Genomic DNA, 20,007 nt, shown 5'->3' on the forward strand with positions numbered 1-20,007 from the left:
TTTAGATTAAAAACGATGAATCATGATCAAGATTTTATGGGTTTTGTTTGATTTTCAAGAAATTAAAAAGCTTTTGTTTTTTTGCCTCCAAATTGGGTTAAAAATGATGAATCTTGATCAAGATTTGTGGGTTTTGTTTGATTTTCAAGAAATTAATAAGCTTTTATTATTATTTTTCTTTTGCCTCCAAAATTGGGTTAAAATTATAATCTTGATCAAGATTTTGTGGGTTTTGTTGATCTTGAAGAAATTAAAAAGCTTTTGTTTTTCCCCCTCAAAATTGGGTTTAAAATGATGAATCTTGACCAAGATTATGTGGGTTTTGTAAATCTTGAAGAAATTAAAAAGCTTTTGTGTTTTCCCTCCAAACTAGGTTAAAGATGATGAATCTTGATAAAGATTATGTGGGCTTTGAAGAAATAGAAAAGCTTTTGTTTTCCCACTCATATTATTAGGATAAAGATGATGAATCCATAACCAGGGGGGAGAGGAAGGTTGAAGGAAGGGGCAAAGAAGGTGCTTTTCTTTTCTTGATAGGTTTTTGTTATTTGGGTTTTATTTATTATTTTTATTTATTTTATGTAAATTATTTTTGTTGTGGGAGATGGAAAAAATGAGATCAGTGGACAGGGTTGGGTTATAGATATTTTTGTAAGTTATGTTCAAAATGTAGGAGGATAATAATAACAATGCAGATACAGTTGGGAAGAGGAAGACTTCAATTTTTTTGTGGATGTATTTGGTATGTAAGACAATAAATTCTTTTTCATATTGTTTCTATATCTAGGTTAACATCATAACATTATGACCAAAAATGTGACATTTTACTTATTGCTTTTTTTTTTTATCTTATAGAAAATTATTTTACTATTCACTTTTATGTAAGTTATGTAAATTGGTTAAAGTTATAAGCAATAAGGTTGAAGATAATTTCTAGCCTTCTAGGCCATCAATCACAACATCTCTATAGTCTATAGTCTTCATTGTGTTCGATACAACAAAACAAATTGTCCAAGAGAGTCACGTGTTCACGGCTAATCTGGTTTTTAAAACATTGGGTAACAGATGAGATACACGTAATAAAGTGCAAGTACCAAGTGGATATGTTATAGCGTGTGAGAGAGGAGAAAATTTCTGTTTATAGGTTTACTATATGAAAACAACATCAATCTCTCACAGACTCACACGGTACAACATATTCGCCTTGAAAATCTAGATATATGATATTTGTGGTGTTAAGTGTACTAGTTAGTAGTTACACCAATCACATATATTATTCATGTTATTTAAAACTATCAATTAGTTAACAACTCAAAACGAGTTCAAATACATGACTTTTTAAATCACTTAATAAAAAAAAATATATAGTAGTATAATTTCAGGAAAAACAGAAACATGAAACCAGCATTTCAAAAGTAGCCATGAAACAAGAAAATTATACCAGCAAAGTTTAGTTCATCAATCAACTTTGCACAATTTGGAGCAAATCTTCCTGATCATCATTTCTTCCTGGACCAATCACCACTCTTCCCTCCAACTTTATGTTCCAAACGCACATCTGTAATCCGAATACCCTTCGAAGCAGCCTTACACATATCATACACTGTCAAGCCAGCAAGCGTGACAGCTGTCATCGCTTCCATCTCGACCCCAGTTTTCCCAGTCGAAGCAACCTCCCCTTCTATCTCAACGTAATAATCATCAGGGTTTAATCTCAAATCAACCCGAACATGCGTTAAATTAATATTGTGACATAGTGGGATAAGGTTACTAGTCTGCTTTGCTCCTGTTATTCCAGCTAACTTTGCCACACTAAGAACATCCCCCTTTGCAACCTGATTGGCTGAAACTAAATCAAATACCTTTTTTCCCAAAATAACCTTGCAGCTAGCAATTGCAACTCTCTTGCTGATATCTTTGTGAGAAACATCCACCATTTGGGCTTCACCTTTGACACTGACATGGGTCAATTTGGATTCATTTTTTATATTATCGGTTGATATTAACTCGGAATCTTGTGAAACGCGTTGGCTTTCACTTGAACCGGTAAGACTTGTAGGTGGAGCTTCACCAAACACAAACTCCATCTCCTGAAAGCCAAGATAAACCGAGTTGTAAAAAGGGTAAATTCCGAAAATGTTCATTTTTAGAAGAAAGTTTCGAGTTTTGTCCCCATTTTATAACATATTCCCAAAATTTTCATCACAATATGCTCGGACTGACTAGATTGTTAAAGTCAACGAGTTTTTTTTTACAAAATTGGCCGGGACGAGTATTTAGGAGTTAAAAATTTGTCGGGACGAGTTTTATTTATTTATTTTTGAAAAACAAGTTTTTCGACAATTTACTTTCCCCGGAAAAATTATTTTTCAAAAAACTCGGACTCAATAATCGATAGTCGGTCAAAGCTGGTCCAAATCGGCCCCAACTGTTCAAAGTTTGGTCAAAATCTGTTAAAACTTGCCAAAATTTTAAAGTATTCGAAAAATTATATTTATTAATCCAATCCGATTAACCAATTAATATGTTTGACAAATGATATATACAATTTTGAAAAATTTTGTGTGTACATATATTATTTTGAAAATTTACATATAAAATTCCAATCCGATGATCCCTATTAATCGCTAGTCGGTACCCCACTGCCCGTCTAGCGAGTTGTACAAGATTGTATCTTTGTATATACAATGTCAGTGAAACAAACAAACAAACCATATTTAACTGTAAAAGTGACAAAAAGTAAACTTGATGCATACCTTGTTAAGCTCAGCTATAGTGCTGGCAAGATCATGGCTACTGTTATTACAAAACAACCTTCTTGATTTAGGTAACACCGATACCGCGAGCCGACGAAACATGGCAACAATACAGCTCCCTTGGAGTCACCTTTACAAAAGTTCAAGTGAATATGAGTTACTAAACACATCTAATGAAACTAAAAAACACAATCAAGAACATTTTTTATGCTCATTTTCATTTAGGCATTTTAACAAACACCTGGAGTGCATTAAACCAAGTCACTGAAAATGAATATATATTTCACTAGATTGACTCACCAATTAAGCAATTTTATAAGAGTAAACTAGATTATTGTTTGTTCTAAATCTGCTTAGCGTTCATTCGAATCAACACTTCTTATAAACCGGGTGCAGTCACCGGTTCAACATGTTAGAAATGGGGATTTATTTTTTGATCTAGAGGTGTACAAAATCGGTTTAGGAGGAAACCGATTCGGGGTATATATCGAACCGGATTGGTTAATAGGTAATAAAAATCGGTTTGTAAAATAATGGTTCGGGTTATAAACCAATTTAGAAGAAAAAATGTTTGAACCTACGAGATCGATTTGGTTAGGGTTATAAACTGGTTTGGGAAATAAAACAGTTTTTTAAACGTTTAACAAACCGGGTTTGGTCCAAAACCAATTCCAGTGAATGAAGTTATGTAACTACAACCTGACGGTTTGAGTAAGGTTCAAACTGGTTTTCCCAAACCACGGTGTTTTTATGAAGTGAGTTGTGTTAGAACTTAGAAACTGGTTTAGTAGACCCAGACACCGGGTTTTTTGTACGTCTATATTATAATCAAGTCTTTTTCAAACTGTGTTATGAGTATTAGACCCCTCGTTGTTGGCCATTAAAGTGCGGCAGGGGGGGGGGGGCAGTAAAACGGTGGGCTGCAATGTGTTGTCGGTTGTCAAAGGGGATAGTGGTGGGGCAGCTCATGTTTTCAAGTGTAGCTGAATTAGACTTAAAAAAATATAATTTAAGTTAAATGGTAACGCGCTTTAAGAGAATTGAGCTTTAAAGCCTCCACTGCCTATATGGCAGGGACACGACGCTTGAACAGAGGTTTTAAAGCCCCCCATAACAAGCAGTCTTATCTTAGGATTGGTTTTTTGAGTATTATTTTACCCTTTTACCACATGAGGTTACTGTAAATACCGGATGTGTTAGTTTATTGACAACACTAAAAAGTGCTCGATGTTGCCTTAAATCTCAAAAACGCTCTCAAAGTTTCAATTCTCATGTATCTTTCAAATATGGTTAATAACACTCTTCCCTTTGGTTATCATTAATTCTTTTCAGCCAAAAGAAAATTGTTAGTGCATTTACACTTTAGAACTAAAGGTTGATCCAATTATGTAGGTCTATCATAAGTACCATAAATATATTTATCATTTATGTATATAAAAATATGGAAATTCAAGAATATTTAGATAGTAAATTCATTATTTTTCATACTAATCTTATTTATGTGATCGTTACAATTGTAATTCATTTTCCTTTTAGTTTTCAACCTTTTTTATTTATTACTTATACATATGACTTGCTAAACGAGGCCTTGCAACAGCCATTAACGGTTTGGCTTTAGGCATTGTCATTCCATACACTTCTTCAGTATCAATATCCTCACATTTCACTCCATCAGGTGGACTCCAATCAAAGCTATGAAAAAGCCGAGCCAACGCCATTAGCACAAGCGTTACGCCAAGTGGCGCACCCGGACACTTCCTCTTTCCCGCACTAAACGGTAAAATTTTGAAATCATCCCCATGACTTATCTCCACTCGAGATCCGTCACTAGTCAGATGCCTTTCTGGGCGGAACACATTTATGTCATCCCAGATGGCATTGTTCCGCCCAAGCCCATGTGTGTTAATAAAGACACGTGTCTTGGCTGGAATGTAATAACCATTAATCTCCGTGGCACGTAGTGACTCGTGCGGGATCATAAATGGTCCCGCAGGGTGCATTCTAAAGGTTTCGCGAACCACGCATCGTAGGTAGTTTAGACTTGACAAGTCTGACTCGGACACCATACGGTCCGGGCCCACGACGCTGTCGAGCTCGTCTTGGATTTTTCTAAGAACATGTGGATGTTTGATTACTTCAGCCATGGCCCACTCATTAGTCACCGCTGATGTGTCTGTTGCTGCAGCTATCATATCTTGAACTAAAGCTTTTATTTGCGTATCATCCATATGTTCTTTACCATCTTCACCTGGTAAAGATAATAACACATCAACAAAGTCAATAATTCCATCATCATCTTGTTCCGAACTCATCTTTCGTCGCCTATGTTCTTTGATGATTTTCGTGTGAAAATCGTCGACACGTTTCTCTACTTGTCGCATTTTTTTCTCGCAGCCATACGGGTCGAACCATCTCCAAAATGGTAAGTAATCGCCTAAATAGATCAAGCCTAGAAGCCAAAAGAGTTCATGGGTTATGTGCATAAACTCCAAGGCCTCTTTCGGGCCGGTTGAGCCCGACCCGAAGTATTGTTTACCTAACAACATTCGGGTCACATTGTTCATAGAAAATGCACCCAAAACCTCTCTTAGGTTAATTGGGTCATGGGCTTGAGACAAAGCCCATACATCTTGTACCAAATGTTGGGCTTCGGACGCGCGTTGCTTCGCGAACGATTCGAGTCTCTTTGTTGTAAGAAGTTGTTCCATGCATATTCGTCGCATCCATTTCCAACGAGGGCCGAAAGGTGCGAGTGCCACATCACCGCAGTTGTAAGCTAGGTGAACCGCAGCTAGGGTTTGCGGTCGGGATGCAAAAACGTCATCTTGTTTAAGAAGTATCTCACGGATGATGTGAGGGTCGTTAGTGGTGATGGCGTCCACTTTCCCTAAACGAAGATAGACCAACGGCCCATAACGTTCACAAAAGGAAGCCAGGTCCCTGTGAGGCAGTGGCCCTAGTTGAAGAAGATTTCCAACTATGGGCCACCTCGGGGGACCTGGTGGGAGTCTTAGACTCGTTTCTCTAGTGACCCATAATGATATAATTTTTGAAACAAAAAATGCAAGGAGAATGACATATGCTAGAGGTTGGAGGTCCATCATTTTTTTTGCTTTACCAAGAGAAAGATAACAACAATTTAAGGTAAACTTTTACACAAAATTTGCATGTTAAGGTTTATTTGCTTGTTTCTAGGTTTGGAGTTAGGTGTGGATTGGTTACACCACCTTCTTTACATACTAGAAGATAATACTATTTTTATTAGAACTTACTTGTCATTATCTTTATTAGTTTGATTTAGTTTTCATATATGATTATGTTACAAGTTGTTCATAAAGGCTATCATATTCTACATAAATATAGTCCTTTTTGTAATTTATTTCATGATAGTAAGTGGTTCTTAGATACATATGAATAAGTGGTCCATAGAATCTTAATACAAGTAATAGACAAGTAATAGACCCTCTCTAACGCTGCAAACGAAGAACGTGTACTTCTCTTCTCCTCATGAGAAGGGTCACATGCGACCCTCTCATTATCTCCCCCCTCACATTTCTCGCTTTAACCCGCTTGTGAAGAAAGATTCCACTCTCTCTCCTTGTTATGCTAGTGTCCCCCGTCTTCCTTCATCTATCTGTCCTTCACGTCGGTCTGAATTTGTCCATCTCAAGACGTTGAAAATAATCTAATACGGGTTTGTGGTTAAATGCATAATTAGTTATTATAAGTAATGTATTTTTGTGGCGTTTATAGAATTAACTTTAAAGAATATTGAAGATAAAATTTTTTTTGGAGGATCTTGGAACGTTAAGAATGAAATGTAAGGATTTGTTTTGAACCGATGAGAATAAACTCAAGGGGACGATTCTCATTGTAAATATCACAATTTATCGAATTTGAACTTATGTTGTGGTTTACTAATTGCTTAGTAGTTTTGTCTATGTTGTCCTGCATGTCATCTTTCACATAAATTGCTTTTGCATTTTTAACCGCAAAATTTTATAGAAATAGTTCCGAATAATTTTTAGATATAGCGAGTAAGCCTAGCCGGTCCGAATACACCATGTAATGATTCCAAAAATCTGGGCCACAACCAATTCGGCCATTACTAAACGCACCGATTATGATAACGATGCAAGAGCAAGACAACCATAGTATGACAACACACACATACCATACAACGTCTTAACTCTCAAAACATCATGAAATTACTTATTAGAATGGATATATCCTTACAATTATAATTACCTTTTATGTTATTGGAAAAAAAAGTCTTTATTATCCTCAAAAGAGACACTTGTGTATAACTGTATATAAATAACGGTAATCGACCAGTCGAAAATCAGAAAAATAATATTATTGGTTTTTCAATTTGCGACTACAAATACATTATTGATAAGCAGATGTGTAAGTTGGTTCTATGGTCTAGTGGTTAGGACATTGGACTCTGAATCCAGTAACCCGAGTTCAAGTCTCGGTAGAACCTGTTCTTTTTATTTTATTGAACTTTTGTGATAATTTATTTTAGTCCCTTTAGTTTAAATCATGTTACACAACGGCGTCATAAAATTATTTTATTGAGTCACCATTTATCTAAAAAACCATATAATAAACATATTAACTAATGTGATTATACATTATTTTATTAACTGTTTACGACTTCCAAGTTCGACCCGAGCCTGGCAAAAAAACTAGGAACAACTCGATCTTTTTCAAGTTTGATCCGAGCCCGATAAAATAACTTGAAACGAATTGATTTTTTTCAAGTTCAAGCCGAGCCTGGGACTCAAATTAAGCTTGTTTAATCATCGGGTCCAAGTTTGAACCTTATATAGGAAGCTCACGAATCTCGTGTGTTTTTAAGTACATTTTATGAACTTATATATATTGGAAAAAGTTAACGTACAATCTAAATTAACGAGCTAACCATGAGAATCAAGTAGTGTAATTATGTAATTACATCATATTGTAACTACATTACGATGTAAGTACACTACACTATAATACACTATGCTGTTGTACATATAATTACACTATTTAATTCGCACAGTTAACACGTTAATTTAATTTGTATTTGATCCCAACCCTACAAATATTAACTTCACACTGTATAGAGCTTAGGCTTATTTACAGGTTTTTTTTCCTATAAAATCTTTAATGTATATAAACGAAACCTACCTACATTATCTCAAGCTACCAGATTGCTTTATTTGTAAATGGAGGCTTCTTATGTATTTGACCCCAATTAACGGATATATATCTCACCAAACCCATATAGCCCTTAAACATGTTATAACATTTCATTAAAATAGATATATACCAAAAATTAGTATCCATTTAAAAAAAAGATATTATCTATAATTAAGAAATAATTATATAATAAAAAAAATTAAGCGGGTCATGAGTCTCACCAAACCCAAATAGCTTTTAAACTAATTATTACATCTTATTTATATGTAAAACCCTCTTATCATCAAATCCTAGGTATATTATAAACGTCATTACAATAAATAAAATTAAAATAAAAAAAGATATATAAATATTTGAAACGAATAATGCAAAACCACGTAATACGAGGGTAAAAATTACTGTAATATATAAATAATTAAAACGAATATAACTTAATTAGTAATTCCCAAAGCTTGTTTGATTATTGAGACGTCCATTTGCTTGCTCACACTCCAATGGAATTGGAACAAACAGTTATCGGAATCCTCAAGTCCGCCGATTTCGACACCGATACCGAACTCTCCGTCCGTAACCAGGCCGAGAAGCTTCTCGGCGTCCAACTCTCCGATCTCAACAGCAAGCGGCAAGTTAGACGAATCGTTGAGTCGTTTCTGCTATCTACTTCTACTTCTTCTCCGGCCGATGAAGTCCGAGAACAACAACACACGGCGGACCAAGTGCAGACGGATGATTTGTCCGTTGACGATCGAAACGGTGATGATGCCGGTGGACGTATTATATGCATAGTGAGTTGTTGGAAACCTAATGTTATGTTGTTTAATAATTAGGTTTATAATATTAGATGAAGTATTTATTAAGTTTTGATTGATTGTGTGTGTGATATTTTTAAGTTTAAAATGTTTGTTGCAACTCTCATCTTCATTTTCCCCACACTTGTAAAAAGGCATCTCCGTGATTGGTCTCAAACATGCATCACATAATAGTTGTATCCTTTTCATTAGGTTGTGACACATGGTCAACGAATTGATTTTTGAGGAGGTTGACCCTCCTAGACTATCAATGTATTCTGTATCAACTAAAATTAGATCATGTTGATGATTGATACGATGTAGGCTTACCTCGTCAGCTGTACGCCTAGTATCATTGGAAAATAAATGCTTGGGTATGCTGTAAGTTTGATCAGGAAATGGTAGTCTGAGAAGATGAGGATAGTCGACATCTTTGAAATTTTTAATGGTTGGTGTACCTTTGCCTGAATGATAGAAAATAGACTAACATGGTTATTGTTATAATATCTTAAATAAGGAACTAATTAAAGGAAACAAATCACATATATTAATATTTACTAGTTACCACGATATAAGATGGACATGAATGGCTCTTCTCTTGATGTTGCACAACTCACATGGGTATAGTAAATACATTTCTCGCATTTATAAATCCAAAGCTTCTCTTGGGAAGAAAAAGTAGCATCGCATACTCTGCATTTTGGGTAGTATTTATCTCGTTGTTCCTCCATAGGGAAGGAATAAGAAATGGTGAGTGGATGGGTATGGCGGAAAATGCCATTTGTAGTATGTTGAATTAACAAACTTTTTGGTAGCTTAATACAATCACTGTGTACCGCAAAGTCCAAACACTTGGTACATTGAAAAAAGACACCTTTATGTTGAATCCCACAGGCGCTACACTTAGATAAAATGGGTACGGAGAGGAGAGACACTAATGGGTGTGGATGGCTCGGGTGATAGATCCTCCTTATGTCCGCTTCCACCACACATTGCAAATAAATGGTGAAAAAACATATACGTGGACACATATAACATACTTTAACACCCTTGTGTCGTCTTTCACAATAATCGCATATCCTAGAGAAGCCAAGTTGACATAGAGTAAGAGGATGTGGGTGTGATGTGTGTTCTAATGTTGTTGGTGTTGAAATGTTCTTTAGGATCAATTTCCATCATTTCCTGAAATAGTCCATTGACCCACTAAAATAAAGAAGGCTGATTTCTAGGCTTGGCTAATTGACAGCCAATCTTTTTTAATGTCTTTTATTCTATTTCCTTGTTTAGCAAAATTGTGGAGCTATTTATTCCCTGTACATTGTTCTTCAAATATATACTAGAAATACAAAAGATTATCAATCAATTCCTTATCATTCCTCTGATTATCATGAACAACATGGTATCAGAGCGGTGTTTGTGATCCAAAAACCCGGTTGTGCTCATCATATACCGAAAAACAAAAACATGTCCGAAGAAGATACCAACAGTTTGGCCATCCAGATTGCCAACCTCCTTAAAAATGGAGTTCAAAATCAAACCCAAAGCCAGAATACCAAACCAAATCAGTTTGATAGCCTTAAAATTAGCCTCAAACTCACAAGCCAAAACTACCCTCTATGGGCTCGGATGATACGAGTTGCCATAGGGGGGAAATCAAAAGCCCTCTTAAACCATCTCACTAAAGACCCACCGGAATCTACAGATGAAAAATACGAGCAGTGGGAGCAGGATGATCTGGTCGTTTTTTCATGGCTTATTCAAAATATCGAGCCAGCCATTGCTAGCAACCTAACAGAGTTCCCGACAGCAAAAACGTTGTGGGATGCCGCCGGAGTGGGCAGTCAAGAGACCACCGGCAGCGGTGGCGGCAGTAAAAACCATCAGGAAAGTACCGGAAACGAGAACAAAGGCACTTGCTTCATGACGGCTGTGAGAGAAGATGAAGAGGAGGATGAAATCGTAACAGGTATAGGGTTTGAGAAGCATTTCTCAAATCCTCCTTCTGACAACTCCACTTTATCTTTTGGAATTCTAAATCTAAGTTCACGTTATTTTAATAATGAAATATTTGAACTTTTATCTCAAGATGAAGAGATGGCAAGTAACCCCCCTAAGGAAATATTAAAAACACCCTCCACTAATGGGGAAGTTAATATGGCAACTAGTGGTAAAAAAGGTGACTCATGGATATTCGATTGCGGTGCCACTGATACAATGACCTATGATATTTCTGACATACGTGCAATGTCAAAACCTCGAAAGTCTCGTATTCACCCCGCGAATGGAAAGACTCTTCAAGTAAAAGGAGGAGGGACGATTCAAGTGTCGCAAGACATGAAATTATCAAACTGCCTCTATGTTCCCTCTTTATCTCATAAACTATTATCGATCAGTCATGTTACAAAAGAACTAAACTGTGTAGTTCTAATGCACCCTACATTTTGTATCTTACAGGACATCCGGACGGGGAAGATCATTGGGCGTGGTACTGAGCGCCAAGGGTTATACTATGTGGATGAAGTAGTGACCCAACAAGGAACTGTGATGTTCGCTCATGGATCTACAGACAGAGAAGCTTGGTTATGGCACCGGAGATTGGGGCACCCATCCACTGGTTACTTACATCGTTTATTTCCCGAATTATTTCCTACAAATAAAGTCTTAAATTGTGAGACATGTGTTTTGGCCAAGAGTCACAGACATACTTTCAAATCGAATGATACTAAGGTTGATTTTCCTTTTTCATTAATTCATTCAGATGTGTGGGGTCCAGTAAAAGTAGGGGGAGGGGGACAAAATTTCCGATATTTTTTGCTATTTATTGACGATTGTACACGCATGACTTGGACTTATCTTTTGAAAAATAAGTCTGAAGTATTTACAAAATTCACACATTTTTGTGCCATGGTTAAAACCCAATTTAAAAGTGACATACAAATCCTCAGATCAGATAATGGAGGGGAATTTGTAAATACCTCCATGAAAGAGTTCTGTCAAAAAGGGGGAATAATTCATCAAACCTCTTGTGCTCATACACCTGAACAAAACGGGGTTTCTGAAAGGAAAAACCGTTTTCTTTTAGAAATAACCCGTGCCCTCATGATTGAATCCAATGTCCCAAAATCTTTTTGGCCCGATGCTCTTGCTACTGCAACCTACCTTGTGAATCGCCTCCCAACAAGAGCCCTTGATTTAAAAACCCCTCTCCAAGCTCTGTCCAAATTCCATAAGCTTCCATCCACACTTACCCTCGAACCTCGTGTCTTTGGATGTTCCGTTTTTGTTCATATACCAAAAATAGAACGTTCAAAAATAGATCCGTGTGCTGAAAAATGTGTTTCGTGGGCTATGAAATTAACCAACACGGGTACCGGTGCTACAGCCCGAGCAAACGTCACATATTCACCACAATGAACTGTGACTTTTCTGAAACAGAATACTTTTACAACACCCAACACACTGGTCAGGGGGAAAAGGAGTACAATGACGCATTGAGTTGGTTAAAATGGCTGCCGTCATCAGAAGAAATTATTCACACGTCACTACCACAATCCACAGACGACCCAGGAACAGTACCACTAACGATGATCCCTCCATCCTACCGTCTAAGGTAAGTAATCTTCAAACTCAAGAGCGTGTTGATTCTCCTACTAATTCCCCTACTGTTTTGCCTACTATTTCTGATTCAAACAATAATTGTGAAACATATGAGAATAGTGAATCTCCTGAATCATCTAACAATGAGACAGAACATCAGTCACCGCAGGTTGAACAAAATAATCAAACTGAAGAAGAGGCGGTTAGATACGAACTCCCTCCAAGAACTAACAGGGGTGTACCCCCAAAAAGATACTCCCCTGAAAAAGATGCTAGAAGATCCAGATATCCGATAGCAAACATAGCAAAAGGGAACTTATCACCAGAAGCCCAGATCTTTACCACCTCTCTATACTCTGAAGAAATTCCAACTTCCTTCGAACAAGCTTTAGAATCCAAAGACTGGAAAGAAGCAATGGAGACTGAAATGGAAGCATTGGGTAAAAACGACACATGGGAAAGATGTATTCTTCCCCATGGAAAACAAACAGTGGGATGTCGTTGGGTCTTTACCATAAAACGCAAGCCAGACGGAACTATCGAAAGATACAAAGCCCGACTAGTTGCAAAGGGATATACTCAAACGTACGGGATCGACTATTCCGAGACATTTTCTCCTGTAGCCAAGATTGACACAATCAGGGTTCTCTTCTCTATAGCTGCAAATAAAGGATGGCCTCTCCATCAATTTGATGTGACAAACGCTTTCCTGCATGGAGAACTTAAGGAGGAAGTCTATATGGACCCCCCTCCGGGATTCGCGGAAAATTCTAATCCAAGAGAAGTGTGTCGTTTAAAGAAATTTTTATATGGATTGAAGCAGTCTCCTCGAGCCTGGTTTGGCAGGTTCACTTTAGCCATGAAAAAATATGGCTTTAAACAGAGCAATTCGGACCATACTCTATTCCTTAAACGAAAGGGAGAACTTGTAACCTGCCTAATTATTTATGTTGATGATATGATAATCACAGGTAATGATGAGGAAGAGATGACGAGGTTGAGAACAAGCCTGTTCAAAGAATTCGAAATGAAAGATTTGGGGAGACTTAAATACTTCCTTGGAATTGAAGTCTTGAGGTCCAAACAGGGAATTTTTATTTGCCAAAAGAAATATGTCCTTGACTTGCTAGCAGAAACAGGAATGATTGATTGCAAACCTGTGGACACTCCTATGATAGTAAACCAAAAACTTTATACGGAGGAAGTGGCGGAATTGGCTGACAAGGAAAGGTATCAACGGATAGTAGGGAAGCTAATCTACCTGTCACATACTCGTCCAGACATTGCTTATGCAGTAGGAGTTGTGAGTTAATTCATGCATCAACCGCAAATTTCACACATGGAAGCCGTACCGAGAATCATCAGATACCTCAAAGGAACACCCGGTCATGGAGTTTTGTTCAAAGCAAATGGACACTTGGAAACCCAAGTGTATACTGATGCAGATTGGGCTGGAGACAAAGGAAATAGAAGATCCATATCCGGTTACTTTACTCTCGTTGGTGGAAACCTGGTTACCTGGAAAAGCAAGAAACAGAAAATGGTAGCCCTCTCAAGTGCTGAAGCAGAATTTCGTGGAATTGCACGAGGCCTAGCAAAGGCACTGTGGATCCGGAAGCTCTTGAGCGAAATTGGATATCCCCCAACTCAAACCAGCAAAATCATGTGCGATAATAAAGCGGCAATTCAAATTTCAGAAAATCCAGTTCAACATGATCGCACAAAACATGTTGAGGTAGACCGACACTTCATTAAAGAGAAAATAGAAAACGAGATCATTGAGCTTCCATATATCCGATCAGAAGACCAGCTCGCGGATATATTAACAAAGGCAGTTACTGGGAAAATTTTTACACACTGTCTTGGCAAGTTGAATATTGGAAACCCCATTACTCAACTTGAGGGGGAATGTTGAAATGTTCTTTAGGATCAATTTCCATCATTTCCTGAAATAGTCCATTGACCCACTACAATAAAGAAGGCTGATTTCTAGGCTTGGCTAATTGACAGCCAATCTTTTTTAATGTCTTTTATTCTATTTCCTTGTTTAGCAAAATTGTGGAGCTATTTATTCCCTGTACATTGTTCTTCAAATATATACGAGAAATACAAAAGATTATCAATCAATTCCTTATCATTCCTCTGATTATCATGAACAACAGTTGGGATCTCTGCACAGAATTTATGAAGATAGTAAACACACGATTCATCATCTATAACACACTTATAGTAGTACTTATGGTACTCATTGATTTCTTCTCCGCACCGCTTACAAGTGCATAGAAACTCTTGTGTGATGAAATCTTTCTCCTCCTCCGCGTCCTCGTCCTCATCAAATTCTTCTAGCTTTTTCTGTAAATCTATGAGCTGCAATGGATGCTCGTGTTCAAATACCTTAATCATAGTTATTTATAATTATATGATAAGACTCTTATTACTCTTATAGTTAAGAATAAGATAGTTCTTATTGGAAATCCATGAAACATTTAACTATGTTTCTTAATTGGAATTCGGAGTGTTGTTAACTTATTGGTCTAAACTTATACATAAACGCAACACAAATAGTCTCCGACATAGTATGTGTGAGCGCCGACGCTTTCAATTTTGTCACGGTGAAAGAGAATTCCTCTATTTGACTAACATCTGACGTGAAAATAAATATTTGTTCGAGAGACCCAATGTATCTGAACATACCAAAGGAACTATCCGAATCCACTGCAGCGCAGTAGTGAAACCTATCTCGGTGAAGGCTTGGCCAGGGGTTATCCCGGGTTCGAGTCCAAGGGGGGGGGGCGGTTTTACCCATTCCATGGGGTTTCTCCGCATCTGGGGTGGACCGGCAGTGGCGTATCCCGATTACGGGAATTTGACCAGTACCGGGTTTGGAGGGTCTCTGTTGGTCGTTCAAAAAAAAATCAATAAATCAAGCCACCAAACAAATAGAATTACTACTAGAATCTCAAAATAATATTATGAGAGTTTACTTTTGTGGATAGTTAGTATTGAAGTAAAGGTGCCAAAATAGACTTGCTTGGAGGTTGAGTCTGACACGAACCCGAAAAAGACTCGTATATTCATCGAACCCGAAAAAGACTCGTATATTCATGGGCCGACGCGAATACAACCCATTTAGCTAAAACAAATATTGATACGACGAGTGATATAATTGAAAGAAACATATATGTAAATACAATTTTCGAATGTCACATAACAAACACAAAAGATTGATTGCAAACTCGTTACAAAACTATCAAAGATACCATAACCATATAATGCTAGCTATTTCACGAAAACAACTTTGTACACTACGCGTTACATTGCATCAATGGTACCTACTATGATTACTAGATAAACCTCCAACCTACGGTCCACCCAAGAAGCAATCCCGCACCAACAAGAGTAAATGATGTGGATCTCTATAACGTTTTCTTTTAAATATTATACTCCTACTTTCTATTTGAACTAAGTTTCTTAATTCGGTTTTTGGGGCTTTATTTAAGTTACTTATAACAACTTGAGTATAGAATGTTGAGAGATTAGATAAATACACAAATAAAGTTAATTTAAAGCTACTATATATTATATTCAAGTATAAATTAAAGTTGAAGCATCAACTCATTAAGAAGAACTAAATTGATTCAAAGTCACTCTGCATGTAAACATAAACTAAAATTATTCTTAAAGACTTTAACTGAAGCACGAATCAAGTTTAAAAAATCGATTAAAGAACAAATAAAAGAAGCTGTGAAATTGTACAGTTGTAATAGAAGAAGAAAATTGCCTACTTATTTGTAACACCCTTAGATTCGGGTAGTAATTTTGAAAGAATAAACATTGTGACGAGTGGTGTAAGTTTTTGAGCGTAAATACAAGAAATAACTTAATGATGCATGCATTGTGCTTATGTTAAGTGCATGATAAAAGGAGTAATCACGCAAAGATTTGTGTAACGGTTATGCAGTAATATATGCCCTTTTTAATTAGTTTTTGAGCTGAAAGACATGTTCGGTTATGCATGTTTGAATGTTAGGTGCATGGTTTCGAGAGTTGATTAGCGCGCGCATGTAACATTTATGTTTATATGTGCGTGGAATATTTGAAGGTAAGATGAGAAAATAGGTATGAATAATAGACTATGAACACATGTGTTGTTGGATGTTTATACATAATGCTAAAAGGTTTAAAATGGGGTTTAAGATGAGATGTGATAAAATAAATTCCATATGAAAAGGAGGTAAATGCTTTTATAGGGTTAAAAGAGTGTTATGCTCCAGACGAGTGTCGTTGGCCGGGATTGGTTGTACCAAACAAGGGTCACATGGTGATGGTCGGAAAGGTTTGGCCATCAATTTGATGACGAAACACCATATGTTGACGAGATGTGGGGAGCAGCACTGCCTGAGACGATCCATTGGTTACACAAGTAAACGAGCGGCGTTCATGTGTTGGTCAAGAAATATGACAAGTGTTTATAATTAAATGACACTAACCTCAAGCACGTCAACTATCTTTAAAGAGTTAGTAGAATTAGTTATGACAAGAAGCATGACAAAATCAACTAAAACACAGTTTAAAGTTGAAACAAAGAGGTGCATTTTGAATGGAATCATTCAGATGTAAACATCTTATTCATTCAGACTTCAGACTTTGACTTTTTGATTCTAAACAGAAGAAATCTGAATGGTTAAAATTAGGTCTGAATAATTCAGACTTAATGTTGTTGCTGAATGAGACAGAAGTTCATTCAGATGAATGAACCAAACAGCCCCTTAATAGAATTAGTTATTAGTTATGACAAGAAGCATGACAAAATCAACTAAAACACAATTTGAAAAGTGAAACTAAGAGGTGCATTTTGACTTTTATTTTTTCCTTTAAAAGGCTCTTGGGCATTTCGTCAAATCTCGCATTAAGACATGCAAATATATTCAAATAAAGAAGTCTTATACTCTTATATTCACCATGGAAAACAATACAATTACAAGGGTGCTAAACGAACGCCTAGAATTCAACTTTCGATTACATCATTGTACACATAAAATGAGGAGGGAAGTACAAAGGAACAATCAGTAACTCAATGCAGATAAAGAGAAAACCAAACATATGAAAGAGTAATCACAAACATCATGAGCGGTTTAAGTCCTTACAACAATCGTAATGAATTGCAAACTCACACTCGACACACTTAAATATCATTTTGTACTGAAGTTGCGCATGACATATATTGCATTCACCATCAGTTGCAATCCCTTGAGCGAATGAGAGAGGATGCGGGTGACCATCAATATTATGAACGCCCCCAAATTTCACATTTATGAACCTTTATATGGGGCCTCGAAAGGAGGAATAGGTCTCTGTTTCACAACGAAGTATTAAAGGAGCACAAGCAGAATGAACTGACCGAACACACTCAACACAATGATAGAAACCACAATGTGGATTCATTTCATTTTCACAAATTTCAAAAAAGTATTCACTTTTGTGGTTTTCAATTGGGAGGTAACTCAAGTGCATTGGATGTTTGTCATAAGAGTGCCTAATTATCTCAGGCAATAAATAAGCACACCTCAGGTGTATATATACATCACAAATGCCACAACTAAAGGCCATCAGGTTTGGTAAAAATATACGATTTATGGGATCTAGAATATAACTTGAAAGACAAATAACACACAAATTTTCTGTGGGAATCTTCTTAACTCGTGAAAGGAGATGATTTGGGTGAGCTTTATGTGTGATTTTTTCAGGTACAAACGCACAATTAACATCAACATAGTACTTCCATGTGAGGCAGCCATAAGCATATCCATTGCAAGGTAAACCACAAGCGTCACAAATAAATATGTTGAACAACACACGCGAGATGTTTGGCGTTAGAATGAGTGTATGTTGTGGGTGACCTGGATGGTTGTTAACTTTTGTCAGCAGCCACATACACCACTCATGAAGAGCAAAATTGCAACTCTCGTGCTCATGGGCCCCACACTTATAAAATGGCATCTCCATGATTGGTCTTAAACATACATTGCATAATTGTTGTATCTTTTTCATTGGGTTATGACACATGATCAACGAATTTATTTTTGAAGAGGTTGGCCCTCCTAAACTATGAATGTATTTTGTATCAACTAATGTTAGATCATGTTGATGGCTAATACGTTGTAGGATTACCTCATCGGTTGTAGACCTTGTTTCTTTGAAAAATAGATGTTTGGGTATGCTGTAAGTTTGATCATAAAATGGTAGACGGAGAAGTTGAGGATAGTCGGCATCTTTAAAATTTTTAAAAGTTGGTGCACCTTTGTCTGAAATATTGTAAACAAAATAACACAATTATTGTTATTACTATTATCCTTATTATGAACTAAAGAAAGGCACAAAACTTGTATTAGAAAGAATTATTTGTTACCAATAGATAATATGGACATAAATGACTCTCTTCTTGATGTTGCACAATCCACATGGGTGTAGTAAATACATGTCTTGCATTTGTATATCCAAAGATTCTGGTAGTTAAAAACATGATCACCACATACTCTACATGTTGGGCGGTATTTAGCTTCTATTTCCGCTCTAGGGAAGGAATAAGAAAGGGTGAGTGGATGGGTATGACAGAAAATGGCACTTGTAGTTTGAATTAACAATTTTTTTGGTAGCTTAATACAATCATTATGGACAGCAAAGTCTAAACATGTGATACATTGAAAGAAGACTCCTTTATGTTCCTTCCCACAAGCGTTGCATTTACATAAAATGGGTATGGAAAGGAGAGACACTAGTGGGTGTGGGTGGCTTGGATGGTAGATCCTTCTTATGTCCTCTTCCACAACGCATTTCACATAAATGATGAAAAAACAAGAATCTGATTGACACATATAACGTACTTTAGTAACCTTGTGCGCTCGTTGACAATAAGAGCAGAATGTAGAGAAATCAAATGGACAGAGGGTAAGGGTAAGAGGATGTGAGTGTGATGTGTGTTCTAACGTTGTTGGGAGCTCTGCACAGAATTTATGAAGATGGTAAACACATGAATCATCTATAATACATTTATAGTAGTACCTGTGGTACTCGTTGATTTCTTCCTTGCACCACTCACAAGTGCATATAAACTCTTGTGTAACTAAATCCTCCTCCTCCTCCGCCTCCTCCTCATCAGAGTCTTCTAGTTTTTTCTGCAAATCAATGAGCTTCAATGGATGCTCGTGTTCTAATACCTTCATCATAGCTATTTGTATTAATGTGTTCTCTAAAGACTCTTATAGCAAGGACAAAGATGTTTCTAATTGGAATTACACTTTTTCTTTTTAATTTTATAATCCTACTTTCCCATCTAAATATGTTTCTTAATTGGGCTTTGGAGTTTTCTTTAAGTTACTTGCAACTGAAGTAAAGAATTTGTGAAATTAGATAGTTACATATTTGAAGTTATTAAGTTAAACTAAAGCTACTATTAAATTGAAGTATAAATTAAAGTTAAAGCATAAACTTATTAAATAGAGCTATAGATGATACTTTTCTTTCAATTAATTAATGAAGCATATGTTCAAAACTCATTGAAGCATAAATTGATCCAAAATCACTTTCCATTTAAACATAAACTTAAATTATTTCTAATTGAAGCATGGAACGAATATTTGAAATCATTTAGAACAAATAGGAAAAGCTGTTGTTGG

General features: G+C 36.5%; 2 protein-coding genes and 1 non-coding gene across 3 annotated transcripts; 1 reads left to right on the plus strand and 2 right to left on the minus strand.

Moving 5' to 3' along the window:
* Window positions 1–1,499: 1,499 nt before the first annotated feature.
* Window positions 1,500–3,124, minus strand: LOC143539519 (cyclic pyranopterin monophosphate synthase, mitochondrial-like). The gene is made up of 3 exons (XM_077032814.1): window positions 3,057–3,124; window positions 2,757–2,886; window positions 1,500–2,090 (listed from the first exon to the last, which is right to left on the minus strand). Exons 2-3 carry the CDS (start codon window positions 2,856–2,858, stop codon window positions 1,500–1,502), a joined length of 693 nt encoding a protein of 230 aa, XP_076888929.1. The 5' UTR covers window positions 2,859–2,886; window positions 3,057–3,124.
* A 1,148-nt stretch (window positions 3,125–4,272) lies between these two features.
* Window positions 4,273–6,131, minus strand: LOC143542013 (cytochrome P450 703A2-like). Its single transcript, XM_077034691.1, has one exon. The coding sequence runs from the start codon at window positions 5,858–5,860 to the stop codon at window positions 4,313–4,315; it is 1,548 nt and encodes a 515-aa protein (XP_076890806.1). The 5' UTR covers window positions 5,861–6,131; the 3' UTR covers window positions 4,273–4,312.
* A 1,039-nt stretch (window positions 6,132–7,170) lies between these two features.
* Window positions 7,171–7,242, plus strand: TRNAQ-CUG (transfer RNA glutamine (anticodon CUG)). Its single transcript has one exon. It is a non-coding gene; the product is annotated as a tRNA-Gln (tRNA).
* The last annotated feature ends 12,765 nt before the right edge of the window (window positions 7,243–20,007 follow it).

The sequence above is a fragment of the Bidens hawaiensis genome, unplaced genomic scaffold (genome assembly GCF_021521415.1).
Source record: "Bidens hawaiensis isolate Kalapana, Puna unplaced genomic scaffold, B.hawaiensis_p1.1 tig00000820_1, whole genome shotgun sequence".
Taxonomy (NCBI): Eukaryota; Viridiplantae; Streptophyta; class Magnoliopsida; order Asterales; family Asteraceae; genus Bidens; species Bidens hawaiensis.